This window comes from Mirounga angustirostris, unplaced genomic scaffold (genome assembly GCF_029215605.1).
Source record: "Mirounga angustirostris isolate CCGP_5_RB_7025 unplaced genomic scaffold, mMirAng1.0.hap1 SCAF_8, whole genome shotgun sequence".
Classification (NCBI taxonomy): Eukaryota; Metazoa; Chordata; class Mammalia; order Carnivora; family Phocidae; genus Mirounga; species Mirounga angustirostris.
The window spans coordinates 31434602-31452059 of record NW_026991716.1 but is presented as its reverse complement, the minus strand read 5'-3'; the positions used below and the strand labels follow the sequence as shown (position 1 = coordinate 31452059).

The following is a 17458-nucleotide window of genomic DNA, read 5'->3' as shown; positions in this document are numbered from 1 at the left end:
CCTACCCTGTTCTACATTTCTATCTCTTATTAGGGTGAAGGGAAATACCATGGGATCCTCTGGGTGTAAGCTGGTACATTTGCGTCTAGTCTGCATTTCACCACCTCAAGTTCTGGACTAATCACCATCCTACACTCATGTTCCTTCTTCTCAATCTTTTTGTTCATTATCACTACCTCTAGGAGCTTATTTAGACATTTTTTTCATAATTGCCTCTTCATGAAATCTTCATACCACAGATGTACTATATATCTGCTTATGTACTATGTCTGTCTGTGCTTTATACATAAAAAGAATGAATACAGGGGCGCCTGGGTGGCTCAGTTGGCTAAGCGTCTGCCTTCGGCTCAGATCATGATCCCAGGGTCCTGGGATCGAGCCCTACGTTGGGCTCCCTACTCAGTGGGGAGCCTGCTTCTCCCTCTGCCTCTACCCCCCCACCCCGTGCTCGCTCTCACTTGCTCTATCTCAAATAAATTTTAAAAATCTTTTTTTTTTTAAAAGATTTTATTTATTTAGGGTGCCTGGGTGGCACCTGGGTGGCTCAGATGGTTAGGCGTCTGCCTTCGGCTCAGGTCATGATCTCAGGGTCCTGGGATCGAGTCCCGCATCGGGTTCCCTGCTCAGTGCAGAGCCTGCTTCTCCCTCTCCCTCTGCCACTCCCTCTGCTTGTGCTCTTCTGTCTATCTCTCTGTCAAATAAATAAATAAAATCTTTAAAAAAAAAAAGATTTTATTTATTTATTTGACAGAGGGAGACACAGCGAGAGAAGGAACACAAGCAGGGGGAGTGGGAGAGGGAGAAGCAGGTTTCCTGCAGAGCAGGGAGCCCGATGCAGGGCTTGATTCCAGGATGCTGGGATCATGACCTGAGCCGAAGGCATATGCTTAACTGACTGAGCCACCCAGGTGCCCCAATAAATAAAATCTTAAAAAAAGAGAAGAAGAAATATAAAGTTTACTCCTTTTATTCAATGCAAGGTAACAAAAGACTAAATAATTCTTTTAGATTAAAAGTTAAATTTAAAAACTTAAAGTTATTCATATTTAACAACTTTATAAATATATTTGCTGAGTAACCTTTAATGAAACTTATATAAATTATAATGTATCAAATTATATATGCAAATTAGCAATTTATAGAAATAGACAACAGCAATATAACCAAATTTTTAATTATTCAAAAGTATTTTTCAGCAAAAAATAGAAAATTTAAATAAATTTCTTAAAATTAATTTTAGTGAACTTTTTTTTTTTTTAAGTAAGCTCTATGCCCAATGTTGGGTTTGAACTCACTACCCTGAGATCAAGAGTCACATGCTCTACCAACTGAGCCAGCCAGGCACCCCTTAGTAAACTTAACTTTTAACTTTTGCTTGATGAGAAAAAATCTTTTAGCTTATCTAGCTGCTAGGTATTCATTCAGACTGGGTCAATATTTTTTCTTTTCTGCATTTAATGAATGATTTGCTGAATGTCTTGTAGAATTAAATAATAAAATAGAAACTATTTTTATTTAATTCTTGAAGTTCAAATCACAAAAGCACTGAGGCTCAAATATAACAACACTGACAAGGCAGCCAAAGGCAGTCAGGAGGCATGTACAAGGCCCCTCCTACTGTACGACTTTGAGATTAAGCAAACAATTGGGAGAAAGTCCTCCAATCACAGCCATCTATTCACCATATTTTGTGTGTCTTCCATGAACTCAATGTCAATGCTCCTCAGATGATACCCAAGAAAACCCAATGAAAGAAATTAAGTACCAAGGAATAAAATTTTGTCATGCAGGGTTAAGCTTTGGAAGGGCACAAACTATTGTTACAGCTAAGATTGTTTTTTGCTCCCACACCTCACCAAAGCCAATTTTTTAATGTCAAGAATAGGCAAAACTCAAGAGAGAAGGAAGATCAGTGGTTGCTTAGAGCTGCAAAATGGAAAGTGACAGCTAATGGGTACATGATTTGTTTTAGGGAGGGCAAAAATGTTCTAAAATTAGATTGCACAACCCCATGAATATACTAAAAAAACACTGAGTTGTATATTCTAAATGGGTGAATTGTATGGAATGTGAATTCGATCTCAATAAAGCTGTTTAAAACGAAAGAGCCAATTTGCAACTGCTGTTGGGTGATACCATCCTAGTTAAAAATGCATAACTGAGGAAGATCTTTAAAAAATACATACATACAGGGGGGGCGGAGCAAGATGGCGGAGGAGTAGGAGACCTGGATTTTGTCTCCTCTCAGGAATTCAGCTGGATAGGGATCAAACCATTCTGAACACCTACAAACTCAACAGGATATCGAAGAAAAGAATAGCAACAACTCTCTGAACAGAAAAGCGACCACTTTCTGGAAGGTAGGACATGCGGAGAAGTGAATCCGAGGCGATATTCAGGAGGATACACGGTGGGGGAGGGGGCTCCGTCGGCCACTCTGGCAAGTGATAGAGCCTCAGAGCACAAAATCGGAACTTTTAAAAGTCTGCTCCGCTGACGGACGTCACTCCGGTGGCTAAGCGGGGGTGGAACCCTCGCGGGACAGTCTGGTCTCAGGACCCTCGGGGTCACAGAAAGACCGGGGGTGCCTGAGTGCGGCAGAGCTCCCAGGTAACAAAGCAGGGAAGCCGGCTGCAGAGGCGGAGCCCAGGCGCGGGCTCTCAGCTCGGGGTGGCCATAAACCGTGATCCGCGGCACAGTCGGGCCACTGCTCCTCCAGCAGGGACCCAACAAGCAGCAGATTGGGGAGACTCACCTTCCTCCCCTGGGAGGAGCCGCGGGGGAGCGCACCGCAGGGATCTGCTGGGTTTGGAGACTCCACCCAGGGTCAGGTGCCAGAGAGAGAAACGCGCGGTCACAGGCCGGGTGAGTGCGGAGTACGGCCGGAGACCGGGGAGACGGGAGTGACTGACTGCTTTTCTCTGGGGGTTCACTGAGGAGCGGGGCGGGTTCTCGGCTCCTCCGGGGCAGAGATTGGGAGGCCGCCATTTTCACTCTCCACCTCTAAAGCTGTACGGAAAGCTCGCAGGGAACAAAAGCTCCGGAGAGCAACCCGAGCAGATTACTTAGCCCGGACTGGGCAAGGGCGGGGCAATTCTGCGGCCGGCAAAGACATTTGGAAACCACGGCAACAGGCCCCTCCCCAGAAGATCAGCGAGAACAGCCAGCCAAGACCAAGTTTACCGATCAATGAGGACGGCAGAACTCCAGCGCTGGGGGAATACTACACATAGAATTCATGGCTTTTTTACCATGATTCTTTAGTCTTTCAAAGTTAATTTCTTTTTTTAACTGTCTTTTTTTCTTTTGAATTTTTCTTTTTCCCTTTTTCAACCAACATCTTATCAATCCCTTTTTTAAAAAACATTTTTATTTTTCATTTTTAGAGTCATATTCTATCCCTTCATAGTAGTTACCCATATTTTTGGCTTGTATATATAAGTTGTTCTCTCTTTAAAATTTTGAGATAGTTTCTTCTAACAGATCAAAATATACCCTAAATCTCCAGTATATGGTTTTTTTCTACTCCCCTGCCTGATCACATTCTCTCCCTTTTTTTTTCTTTTTTCTTTTTTTAAATCCTCTTCTCTTTTTTCAAATAACTTATCAATTCCTTTTATAAAATTTTTTATAATTTCCATCTTTACAGTCATATTCCATCCCTTCATCATATCAACCCTTATTTTTGTACATATATAAGTTTTTCTTTCTTTAAAATTTTGGGAGGCACTTTCTTCAAAGAGACCAAAATACACCCAAAATCTAGTGTGTGGCACTGATCTATATACCAGCCTGATCATATTTGATCACATTCTGGTTTTTTGTTGTTGTTGTTGTTTTGTTTTGTTCTGTTGTTTGTTTTTATCTTTATCTTTTTCTTTTTCTTTTTTTTCTTTTTCTTTTTTCTCTCTCTCCCTTTCTTTTCCCACTGCTTCAGGTCTTTTCTGATTTGTTTAGAGTATATTTTCTGGGGATGTTGTTACTCTGCTAGCATTTTGTTCTCTCATTAATCTATTCATCTCTGCACAAAATGACAAGACGGAAAAAATCACCTCAACAAAAAGAACAAGAGGTAGTACCGACTGACAGGGACCTACTCAATACGGACATTAGTACGATGTCAGATCTAGAGTTCAGAATCATCACTTTAAAGATACTAGCTGGGCTTGAGAAAAGCATGGAAGTTATTAGAGAAACCCTTTCTGGAGAAGTAAAAGAACTAAAATCTAACCAAGTTGAAATCAAAAAGGCTATTAATGAGGTGCAATCAAATATGGGGGCACTAACTGCTAGGATAAATGAGGCAGAAGAGAGAATCAGTGATATAGAAGACCAAATGATGGAAAATAAAGAAGCTGAGAAAAAGAGAGAGAAAAAACTACTGGATCACGAGGGCAGAATTTGAGAGATACGTGATACCATAAGACAAAACAACATTAGAATAATTGGGATCCCAGAAGAAGAAAGAGAGAGAGGGGCAGAAGCTATAATGGAGCAAATTATAGCAGAGAACTTCCCTAATTTGGGGAAGGAAACAGGCATCAAAATCCAGGAAGCACAGAGAACCCCTCTCAAAATCAATAAAAGTAGGTCAACACCCCGACATCTAATAGTAAAACTTACGAGTCTCAGAGACAAAGAGAAAAGCCTGAAAGCAGCTCGGGAGAAGAGATATGTAACCTACAAGGGTAGAAACATTAGATTGGCAACAGACCTATCCACAGAGACCTGGCAGGCCAGAAAGGACTGGCAGGATATATTCAGAGCACTAAATGAGAAAAATATGCAGCCAAGAATACTATATCCAGCTAGGCTGTCATTGAAAATAGAAGGAGAGATAAAAAGCTTCCAGGACAAACAAAAACTAAAGGAATTTGCAAACACAAAACCAGCCCTACAAGAAATCTTGAAAGGGGTCCTCTAAGCAAAGAGAGACCCTAAAAGCAACATAGACCAGAAAGGAACACAGACAATATACAGTAACAGTCACCTTACAGGCAATACAATGGCACTAAATTCCTATCTTTCAACAGCTACCCTGAATGTAAATGGGCTCAATGCCCCAATCAAAAGACACAGGCTATCAGACTGGATTAAAAAACAAGACTCATCAATATGCTGTCTGCAAGAGACTCATTTTAGAACCAAAGACACCCCCAGATTGAAAGTGAGAGGGTGGAAAACCATTTACCATGCTAATGGACACCAAAAGAAAGCTGGGGTGGCAATCCTTATATCAGACAAATTAGATTTTAAACCAAAGACTGTAATAAGAGATGAGGAAGGACACTATATCCTACTTAAAGGATCTATCCAACAAGAAGATCTGACAATTATAAATATCTATGCCCCTAACATGGGAGCAGCCAATTATATAAGGCAATTAATAACAAAAGCAAAGAAACACATCGACAACAATACAATAATAGTGGGGGACTTTAACACCCCCCTCACTGAAATGGACAGATCGTCTAAGCAAAAGATCAACAAGGAAATAAAGACTTTAAATGACACACTGGACCAAATGGACTTCACAGACATATTCAGAACATTCCATCCCAAAGCAACGGAATACACATTCTTCTCTAGTGCCCATGGAACATTTTCCAGCATAGATCACATCCTAGGTCATAAATCAGGTCTCAACCGGTACCAAAAGATTGGGATCATTCCCTGCCTATTTTCAGACCACAATGCTTTGAAACTAGAACTCAATCACAAGAGGAAAGTTGGAAAGAACTCAAATACATGGAGGCTACAGAGCATCCTACTGAAGAATGAATGGGTCAACCAGGAAATTAAAGAAGAATTAAAAAAATTCATGGAAACCAATGAAAATGAAAACACAACTATTCAAAATCTTTGGGATGCAGCAAAGGCAGTCCTAAAAGGAAAGTATATAGCAATGCAGGCCTTTCTCAAGAAACAAGAAAGGTCTCAAGTACACAACCTAACCCTACACCTAAAGGAGCTGGAGAAAGAACAGCAAATAAGCCTAAACCCAGCAGGAGAAGAGAAATCATAAAGATCAGAGCAGAAATCAATGAAATAGAAACTAAAAGAACAGTAGAACAGATCAATGAAACTAGGAGCTGGTTCTTTGAAAGAATTAACAAGATTGATAAACCCCTGGCCAGACTTATCAAAAAGAAAAAAGAAAGGACCCAAATCAACAAAATCATGAATGAAAGAGGAGAGATCACAACCAACACCAAAGAAATACGAACAATTATAAGAACATATTATGAGCAACTCTATGCCAGCAAATTAGATAACCTGGAAGAAATGGATGCATTCCTAGAGATGTATCAACTACCAAAACTGAGACAGGAAGAAATAGAAAACCTGAACAGACCTATAACCACTAAGGAAATTGAAGCAGTCATCAAAAATCTCCCAAAAAACAAAAGCCCAGGGCCAGATGGCTTCCCAGGGGAATTATACCAAACATTTCAAGAAGAATTAATACCTATTCTTCTGAAACTGTTCCAAAAAATAGAAATGGAAGGAAAACTTCCAAACTCATTTTATGAGGCCAGCATTACCTTGATCCCAAAACCAGACAAAGACCCCATCAAAAAGGAGAATTACAGACCAATATCCCTGATGAACATGGATGCAAAAATTCTCACCAAAATACTAGCCAATAGGATCCAACAGTACATTAAAAGGATTATTCACCACAACCAAGTGGGATTTATCCCTGGGCTGCAAGGTTGGTTCAACATCCGCAAATCAATCAACGTGATAGAATACATTAACAAAAGAAAGAACAAGAATCATATGATCCTCTCAATAGATGCAGAAAAAGCATTTGACAAAGTACAGCATCCTTTCTTGATCAAAACTCTTCAGAGTATAGGCATAGAGGGTACATACCTCAATATCATAAAAGCCATCTATGAAAAACCTACAGCAAATATCATTCTCAATGGGGAAAAACTGAGAGCTTTCCCCCTAAGGTCAGGAATGCGGCACGGATGTCCACTCTCACCACTGCTATTCAACATAGTATTGGAAGTCCTAGCCACAGCAATCAGACAACAAAAAGAAATCAAAGGCATCCAAATCGGCAAAGAAGAAGTCAAACTCTCACTCTTTGCAGATGATATGATACTTTATGTGGAAAACCCCAAAGACTCCACCCCAAAACTGCTAGAACTCATACAGGAATTCAGTAAAGTGGCAGGATATAAAATCAATGCACAGAAGTCAGTGGCATTCCTATACACCAACAACAAGACAGAAGAAAGAGAAATTAAGGAGTCGATCCCATTTACAATTGCACCCAAAACCATAAGATACCTAGGAATAAATCTAACCAAAGAGGCAAAGGATCTGTACTCAGAAAACTATAAAATACTCATGAAAGAAATTGAGGAAGACACAAAGAAATGGAAAAACGTTCCATGCTCACGCACTGGAAGAACAAATATTGTGAAGATGTCAATGCTACCTAGAGCAATCTACACATTCAATGCAATCCCCATCAAAATACCATCCACTTTTTTCAAAGAAATGGAACAAATAATCCTAAAATTTGTATGGAACCAGAAAAGACCCCGCATAGCCAGAGGAATGTTGAAAAAGAAAAGCAAAGCTGGCGGCATCACAATTCCGGACTTCCAGCTCTATTACAAAGCTGTCATCATCAAGACAGTATGGTACTGGCACAAAAACAGACACATAGATCAATGCAACAGAATAGAGAGCCCAGAAATGGACCCTCAACTCTATGGTCAACTAATCTTTGACAAAGCAGGAAAGAATGTCCAATGGAAAAAAGACAGTCTCTTCAACAAATGGTGTTGGGAAAATTGGATAGCCACATGCAGAAGAATGAAACTGGACCATTTCCTTACACCACACACAAAAATAGACTCCAAATGGTTGAAAGACCTCAATGTGAGACAGGAGTCCATCAAAATCCTAAAGGAGAACACCGGCAGCAACCTCTTCGACCTCAGCCGCAGCAACTTCTTCCTAGAAACATCACCAAAGGCAAGGGAAGCAAGGGCAAAAATGAACTATTGGGACTTCATCAAGACAAAAAGCTTTTGCAAAGCAAAGAAAACAGTCAACAAAACCAAAAGACAACTGACAGAATGGGAGAAGATATTTGCAAATGACATAAATAGATAAAGGGCTAGTATCCAAAATCTATAAAGAACTCATCAAACTCAACACCCAAAGAACAATGAATCCAATCAAGAAATGGGCAGAAGACACGAACAGACCTTTTTCCAAAGAAGACATCCAAATGGCCAACAGACACATGAAAAAGTGCTCAATATCGCTCGGCATCAGGGAAATCCAAATCAAAACCTCAATGAGATACCACCTCACACCAGTCAGAATGACTAAAATTAACAAGTCAGGAAACGACAGATGTTGGCGGGGATGCGGAGAAAGGGGAACCCTCCTACACTGTTGGTGGGAATGCAAGCTGGTGCAGCCACTCTGGAAAACAGTATGGAGGTTCCTCAAACAGTTGAAAATAGAGCTACCTTATGATCCAGCAATTGCACTACTGGGTATTTACCCCAAAGATACAAAAGTAGGGATCCAAAAGGGTACGTGCACCCCGATGTTTATAGCAGCAATGTCCACAATAGCCAAACTGTGGAAAGAGCCAAGATGTCCATCGACAGATGAATGGATAAAGAAGATGTTGTATATATATACCATGGAATATCATGCAGCCATCAAAAGGAATGAGATCTTGCCCTTTGCAACGACATGGATGGAACTGCAGGGTCTTATGTTGAGCGAAATAAGTCAAACAGAGAAAGACATGTATCATATGACCTCACTGATATGAGGAATTCTTAATCGCAGGAAACAAACTGAGGGTTGCTCGAGTGGGGGGTGGGGTGGGAGGGATGGGGTGACTGGGTGATAGACACTGGGGAGGGTGTGTGCTCTGGTAAGTGCTGTGAATTGTGCAAGACTGTTGAATCTCAGATCTGTACCTCTGAAACAAATAATGCAATATATGTTAAGAAAAAAAAAAGAAGAAGAAGGTAGTAGGAGGGGAAGAATGAAGGGGGGTAAATCAGAGGGGTAGACGAACCATGAGAGACGATGGACTCTGAAAAACAAACTGAGGGTTCTATAGGGGAGGGGGGGGTGGGAGGATGGGTTAGCCTGGTGATGGGTATTGAGGAGGGCACATTCTGCATGGAGCACTGGGTGTTATGCACAAACAATGAATCATGGAACACTACATCTAAAACTAATGATGTAATGTATGGGGATTAACATAAGAATAAAAAAATTTTTTAAAAAATGCATAACTGAGGCTACTGGAGGTAGACGGTTTCACAGCAATGCTCCCTCCATTGGAATTATTTAGATGTAAAAGAACAATAAACTACATAGACTGAGCATATTAAAATAGGGTCTAGAATTAAAATCAAAATCAAATAGAATTACCAATTACCAACATATTTAATTATAAACACATAATCATACAAGAGACATAAATGGTAAATAGTGTCCATAAATGACTAATTAAAATTCTCTAGTAAGCTGGTGGGATGAGGACAGCATGGCCTTAAGAGTGATAAAGAAAGTTTTTGGCTCACAGGCCTCATTCTAAGGAAAAAGAATTAAAAAGAGGCAGGTGACACTCTTCCCCATCAACTACTAACCTCTTCTCTGAAGGCTGGAATATACACTGTTCCAATTTTATTTTAAGAGATAGTGCTGCCCCACCTCAAGCCAAGCTGTCCCCGAGGACCCACCCAGTTTCCAATAATTTCACCTCCAATACCAAGGGAAAGGTAAGCATGTTACTCAAGGGCTCAACATCCCAGGCTATGGTGTCCCTTAATGAAAAAGCAGGTAAATCCCTTCCACGAAGATGGCGCCAAAGGCAAAGAAGGAAGCCCCTGCTTCTCCCAAAGCCAAAGCCAAAGCCAAGGTTTCGAAGGCCTTTTGAAAGGCATCCACAGTCACAAAAAAAAAAGAAGATCCACACGTCACCGAAATTCCGACAACCCAAGACACTGCATCTCCGAAGGCACCCTAAATATCCTCAAAAGAGTGCCCCCAGGAGAAACAAGCTTGATCACTATGCCATCACCAAGTTCCCCCTGACCATTGAGTCAACCATGAAGAAAACAGAAGACAACACACTTGTGTTCATTGTGGATGTCAAGGCCAACAAGCACCAGATCAAACAGGCTGTGAAGAAGCTCTAGGACACTGACGTGGCAAAAGTCAACACCTTGATCAGGCCTGATGGAGAGAAGGCATATGTTCGACTGGCTCCTGACTATGAGGCTTTGGATGTTGCCAACAAAACTGGAATCATCTAAACTGAGTCCAGCTAGCTAAATCTAAAATGTAAATGTAGGGGTGCCTGGGTGGCTCAGTCATTAAGCGTCTGCCTTTGGCTCGGGTCGTGGTCCCAGGGTCCTGGGATCGAGCCCCGCATCGGGCTCCCTGCTCGGCGGGAAGCCTGCTTCTCCCTCTCCCACTCCCCCTGCTTGTGTTCCCTCTCTCGCTGTGTCTCTCTCTGTCAAATAAATAAATAAATTCTTTAAATAAATAAATAAATAAATAAAATGTAAATATAGCCTTTAAGGACCCTCTAGAGTCCAAAAGAACTTTCTGTGATGATGAAAATCTTTTATGGTCTGTAGATTGTACTGAGTACTTGAAATGTGACTGGTGCAAATGAGGAACTGAATTTTTTAGTTTACTTAATTTTAACAGCCACATGTGGCTATTGGCTACCATACTGGACACACAGCTCCAGAGCAATGCTATCTATTAGAAATATAATGTGAGCCACATAAGTAATTTTAAATTTTCTAGTAGCCATATGAAAAAAAGTTTTTTAAAAAGGTGAAATTAATTTTAACAATACCTACTACTTAAATGAATATAATCAATATTTTATCAATTTCCACATACACTCTATATGAAAATAATTATCAAGGTATTCTACACCCTTGTTTTCTACTGTATCTTCAAAATCCCATGCATATATTATATTTGCAGCCCATCTCAATTTGGATCAGCCAACAGTAGTTATATGTGGCTACATATTAGAACAACTCCAGAGAATCGTATAGCCCTTTCTGTACCACTAGTTCTCCCTTCCCTTTTCTCCCCAGATCCCAGGAGAAGAGTCAAATTCACAAGAACTTGTTCTGTTCCTTGCTCCTTAACAGAGTCATACACCACACCTGGGTAAGGCAGGTTGGGAGTTATCCCTGTATCTAAAAATATCTCATCCAAAAATTCCCTAAATTCCAGATTTGTAGTTTAATTTAGTTTAATAAATAAATACATGAGGGCGGGCAGCTGGGTGGCTCAGTTGGTTAAGCAACTGCCTTCGGCTCAGGTCATGATCCTGGAGTCCCGGGATCGAGTCCCGCATCGGGCTCCCTGCTCGGCGGGGGGTCTGCTTCTCCCTCTGACCCTCCCCGCTCTCATGCTCTCTCTCTCTCTCTCTCATTCTCTCTCTCAAATAAATAAAATAAAAATCTTTAAAAAAATAAATAAATAAAAATAAATACATGAGGGCTGCAGAGGAGGCTAGTCATTCATATCTTAGTGTGGATTATGGGTCCTGGCCATATGAAGAGGACAGTGCTAAATACCCCTCATCAAGCAAGAGGATGAAACTCTCAATAATAGACTCTTAAATAAAGACCTCTGAAAGGATTCAAGACAAAACAAGAGAAAAAACCCAAAGCATTTAGAGTAACACTTGGAAGAAACAACCAAACAAAATAATAATCGTTTTAGGAAAGAACTTCCAAAATAAGTGGGTGGCAAACCAGTGAGCAATTTATTTCTTATGGTCGCAAAAGCAATCTTTATGTTGTCATGGCTCCTTTTAGCTGTCTCAGAGTAGGAGTAGATGGGGTCTGAAGTCACTTCAACACCAAAGAATAGCAAAGCAAGAGAGACAATGCTGCTTGGAGCCCCAGGAAGAAAAGGTAAGTTCCCCTGAGGAAACAGTCTAGGTGTCATTAAGAGGCAGACATAACCTTCAGAAAGGATAAGGCAGCATGAGAAAAATCTACTATATGAGAGCATCTCAAGCCAAGAGGTGGTGCAAAGGGGACCATAAAGGAAATGTAGATAGGGTATTAAAGGAACAGGCAGCAGAGGGATAGTAATACTGAGTATGTGCCTATAATTAAGGTCCTCCAGATTCAGTATATCATTTCAGTGGAGCGTGACAACAACCAATGTGGTAAAGGAGTCATATATGATTTAACTCAAGATCACAAATGAAGAAACTCAGAGAGCTTAAGCAAGAGGCTAAGTGATTTCCCCAAGGCTCATGAAGGGAAAAAATGAGTCAATTCCTTTTTCATTTTGAATAAACATATATGTGTATGTAATACTAACTGTCCTAATGAATGAAAAGCATAATGAGAATACAACACAACCTCTCTGCTTGGGAAGAGGGCATTTACACATAAAAAATATTTAAATTGACTCAAAAATCTGAAAATCCTGGAGTTTCCTATACTTGAATTTACTTTCCTAAAAGTTATACCAGTAATCAGCATTGCCCAAGATATGTTGGGGAGGAAAAAAGTACACTCTGCTGGAGCTCTGCCCCTGAAGATTCTCTCTTAGTGAGGCCTGGGAGAGCGCTGGCCTCTGTATTTTACTACGTATTGCCGGTGGTCCCGCTGCACCCTAAAGGCTAAAAGCACTACTTCCCACCAACAGAGCAAGAGACACCACCGGAGACTGAGGCCCAAGGAATGCCTGGGATTAAGGGAAGCCAACCCACAGCATCTTGAAAAGAGCTGAAGGTACTGACGGACCACCCAGCCCAGGCTCAGGCCTAACAGAGTACCTGGCTCTCGGGACTGGCTATCATCGCAAACGTGCAGGTCCAGACGGGAGATGAGCAGATGGTAGGAGGACTCCTTCACATCAAATCTCTCAAAGTACTGGCTGAGGCGACTGCTGCTGCTGCTGCCCTGGCCGCCCCCGAACGCCTGGGCCCAGGACTGCTGGGCACTGGGAGCAGGTGGGGTGATCTATACGTGACAGGGAGAAAAACAAGACGTCCAAACCCAGAGAGGCTCCTCACAGGCTTTCTTAAGCTTTAGCTCAGTCTGAAGAAAGCCACAATTTAGCAAGATGCCCCCCCCCTCTCATAACTAACTGTTCACCTGGTAGCTCACTTAGGTCTGTCTCACCTAAATAACCCACACTCCAAAAAGCCTAATTGTAATTAGTCTTGTAACTCCAGTCAGAGTACTGTTCTGAGGTTTGAAGTGCCCCCCAAGCTCTCACCCCCCAGGACTTAGCTGACTGATGCTAAAACACTGCCTCCAGAAAGTCTTTCTTAAATGCCGTCTTTCAGCCTGTGTAGTTAGATGCCTCTTCTTTGTATTCTCATGGCATAGTGTCTACCTATATACAGCACTTACCACTTCCTATTATAATAACTTGTTTATAGTCCATATTTAAAGACAGTCAGAGCTCCAACGACAGGAACAAGAGGCTTATTTTACTTTTCCTTCCCAGTGGCTAGTACTATATAGCTAACACACAGGAGGCACCCAATGAAGAGAATAAATGAATAAATTAGAAGCACAAACAAAGCCTATGCAAATGACAAATGTCCCAGATAAGCCTAATGAAGTCTAGACCCCACCTATGTTGGTATGAATTAGGTCTGGCCCTCCATCTCCCTAGCCCCACCCAGGGTATCTGTTTTGCCTCTAACCTGTACAGGCTCAGGGGCCAGGCTCTTTCTCTGCTGGGCTGACTTCTCCATTGCCTCACTCAGTGACTCTGCATACTTCATCATAGCCTTGAGCTGCGAGTCAGTTAGCACCCAGAGCAGGTCATCCAACAGGAACATCAGCTTGGAGGCTACCACATTGCAATCTTTGGTCTGAAGGGGCCATATAAAACATGGGGTTCAACATCTGCTATCATTCCAACTCCTCAACGGGACTATCACTTGATTAATTTCAGAGAGGGCTTTTCAGAACATGAAAGGGAAGCAGCAAACACTATGGAGAGTCCATTTCTTACAAAACTACTAAAGTCTTCTGCGATTAACAAGAAACAACAGCAGTCAACGGCCAGGTGCCTATGTCAGTGTTCCTATATGGGTAAAAACCGTGGTTTCCAAAACTCAGGTGACAAGGAGGGGCAAATGTTCACAGCAATGTTCTGTGCAACACTGAATTACAGGCCTGCCCCTTTTGATTGTCATTCCTGGGCCAGTAACATTCAAAAAACAGACAACAACAACTCCAGGCTGTCTAGGAGAATAAAAGATGCAAGTTTTCACTAGGGCAGAGAACATACTCACTCTTCTCTTGAGGGCTATCTGGATCCTGCCTTGGTTGGTAATAAGCCTCAGTGGAGTGGTGACTGGGTCCTGATCACCATTGTCTGTAGCATCTGCCTCAATTCGAAGTGTTTGCCAAGTTATTTCCTTAAATGTTAAAACCTAGAAGGAGAGAAAGTAAAATCCCTTAATTCTATGGATGAAATTAACCAAGAGGCAGGAAGTCCAAGGGGAAAAGACGAGCAAAACAGAAACTCCCACCATTCTCAGTTGGGATCCTACCAATAGAATGCGGTGAATCAGAGATCCCTAAGAGAAGAAAGCATGTAGCAATAACACTGGGATTCTTGGGTTCACAGGAATGGGTGACGTATCTGAGAAAATCCCCAAAGCAGGAATAATATCCTTTAAAAATCAGTCCTATTTTGAATCTCCCCATTCTCTCCTCTTGCAATACTGGGGCTGTCACCTCTCCTCGGTGGGGGTCAGTGATGCGGGTGAGGCGGAGGTCACTCTGCTGCCAGTTGGGGTTGACGCTGTAGCCCTGGAGCTGCCACAATTCAAAAGAAGCGTGGAAGGCCTTGGAGTGAATCTTGATGGTGATGGAATTGACGACGATGAACATCCCCTCCACCACCTTCTCGGCAAAGCCATACTCACTACAACAAATGAGGCAGAGCAATGTTCAGAAGCAGGTGAAACTTTGTGCACACTCTTTATACTGGAAGACATCAGACAAGATTATTAACACTGTCTCTCTTTGGGTGCTAGAACTATGAATGATTTCCTTATTTCTCTCTTCCTATTTCTACTTATAGTTTTTAAATTTTGAAAATTTTTTATGATGCAGTACTCTTTTTAATTGGATTTTTTGAGGAACAAAATAAAAGAAAAAGAGTTGACCTAGAAATAATCTCCCTTCTGTTAGAAAGAATAATTTGAAAAATATTTTTATAATCCACAAACTACGTAAATTTGAATGTTGTACATGAGGGAAGGTATAACTAAAGAAAGGAAATGCTAGGTTTCTATAAAATCTTCAAAGACACAGCATACTCTGCAAAGGTAGTGGAAAGAGGAAAGAAGTACAGCCAAGTGAGCAAGAGGTCAAGAACAATTCCAACTCTCTACCCTGTCAAATATATCCCAAAGAGCATAGCTGTACTTCCACAGTGAGAGGTCAGAAATGGCAAGGAGAGAATTGAAGGCCACCTTAAAGTCCTTCTGGATGTAGAAAACACAGACATTCTTTTTTTTTTTTAGGATTTTTATTTATTTATTTAGCAGAGAGAGAGAGAGCACAAGTAGGCAGAGCGGCAGACGGAGAGGGAGAAGCAGGCTCTCCGCCAAGCAGGGAGCCCGATGTGGGGCTCGATCCCAGGACCCTGGGATCATGACCTGAGCCGAAGGCAGCCACTTAACAGACTAAGCCACCCAGGCGCCCTGAAAACAAAGACATTCTTGACATGTAAATGAAATCAGTTCTCATTACAAGAGATAAAAAGGTGTGGAAATTATTAATTTGCAATCTATTTTTTTGCAAAAAATATATTTGCAATCTATATCATAAAGGGCTAACATCTCTAATGTATAAAGAGCTTCAAGAAACTGAAAAGAAGGGGCGCCTGGGTGGCTCAGTCGTTAAGCGTCTGCCTTGGGCTCAGGTCATGATCCCAGGGTCCTGGGATCGAGCCCCGCATCGGGCTCCCTGCTCCGCGGGAAGCCTGCTTCTCCCTCTCCCACTCCCCCTGCTTGTGTTCCCTCTCTCGCTGTGTCTCTCTCTGTCAAATAAATAAATAAATTCTTAAAAAAAAAAAAAAAGAAACTGAAAAGAAAAAGACCTACAGGCCAATAAAAACAGGACAAAGTATGGACAGTTCACAGAGAAGTGCAAATGATATTAAACATAAAAATGTTCAACCTCACTCATAAATCACAATTATACCCAGAGACACTTAATTTATAATAGAGGTGACAGAGTAGTAGGGAAAAGATGGTATTTCAATAACAGTGCATGGTCAATTTGAAGATATTGACCGGGAAAAAATAGTATTAACTCCTATTTTACATCAAACAAACAAACAAAATAATCAGTTTTAAGTCTGTATCTAAATGTGTAAGGTCAAACAATAAAACTTTTAGAAGAAAACAAAAAAGAATATCTTCATGGTTTAGGACAGGAAAAGAGCCCTTAAACAGGACTCAAAAAGGGCTAAGCATAAAGGGGAAAAAAAGGTATACTGGACTACATTAGAATTAATCATTTCTGTTCAACAAAAAAGCAACATTAAGAGTGATAGTGATGCTCAACATCACTCATCATCAGGGAAATGCAAATGAAAACCACAATGAGATATCACCTCACATCTGTCAAAATGGCTAGTATCAAAGCAACAAGAAACAACTGTTGGCAAGGATGTGAAGAAAAGGAAACCTTTGGGGACGCCTGGGTGGCTCAGTTGGTTAAGCGTCTGCCTTCAGCTCAGGTCATGATCCCAGGGTCCTGGGATCGAGTTCCGCATCGGGCTCCCTGCTCCGTGGGGAGCCTGCTTCTCCCTCTGCCTCTGCCTCTCTCTCTCTATCTCTCATGAATAAATAAATAAAATCTTTAAAAAAAAAAAAGAAAAGGAAACCTTTGTGCACTGTTGGTGGGAATGGCAATTTGGTGTAGTCACTGTGGAAAATAATATGGAGGTTCCTCAAAAAACTAAAAAAGAGAAGTATCATACAATCCAGTAATTCTACTTCTAGGTATTTACTTGAGGAAAATGACAACACTAATTCAAGAAGGTATCTGCATTCCTATTTATTGCAGCATTATTTACAATAGTCAAGATATGGAAGCAACCCAATTGTCCATAATAGATAAATGGATAAAGAAGATGTGCTATAGGGGCGCCTGGGTGGCTCAGTTGGTTAAGCGACTGCCTTCGGCTCAGGTCATGATCCTGGAGTCCCGGGATCGAGTCCCGCATCAGGCTCCCTGCTCAGCGGGGAGTCTGCTTCTCCCTCTGACCCTCCCCCCTCTTGTGCTCTCTGTCTCTCTTTCTCTCTCGCAAATAAATAAAATCTTTAAAAAAAAAAAAAAAAAAAAGATGTGCTACACACACACACACACACACTGGAAAATTACTCAGCTATAAAAAAGAATGAAATCTTGCCATT

At 41.4% G+C, this 17458-nt stretch overlaps 1 protein-coding gene across 5 annotated transcripts in view; it reads right to left on the bottom strand.

Annotated features, from left to right (window-relative positions):
- BLTP3A (bridge-like lipid transfer protein family member 3A) overlaps positions 1–17458 on the bottom strand; it is a 71724-nt gene that overhangs the window by 21059 nt on the left and 33207 nt on the right. For 4 of the 5 annotated variants that reach the window (XM_064597478.1, XM_064597480.1, XM_045866739.3 and 1 more), the window contains 4 exons: positions 14763–14952; positions 14315–14455; positions 13718–13888; positions 12836–13022 (listed from right to left, as the gene is read on the bottom strand). In XM_064597478.1, coding sequence (XP_064453548.1) covers positions 12836–13022; positions 13718–13888; positions 14315–14455; positions 14763–14952 — 689 coding nt within the window. The remainder of the gene's footprint in view (positions 1–12835; positions 13023–13717; positions 13889–14314; positions 14456–14762; positions 14953–17458) is intronic. The other variant, XM_064597479.1, reaches the window with a different exon arrangement.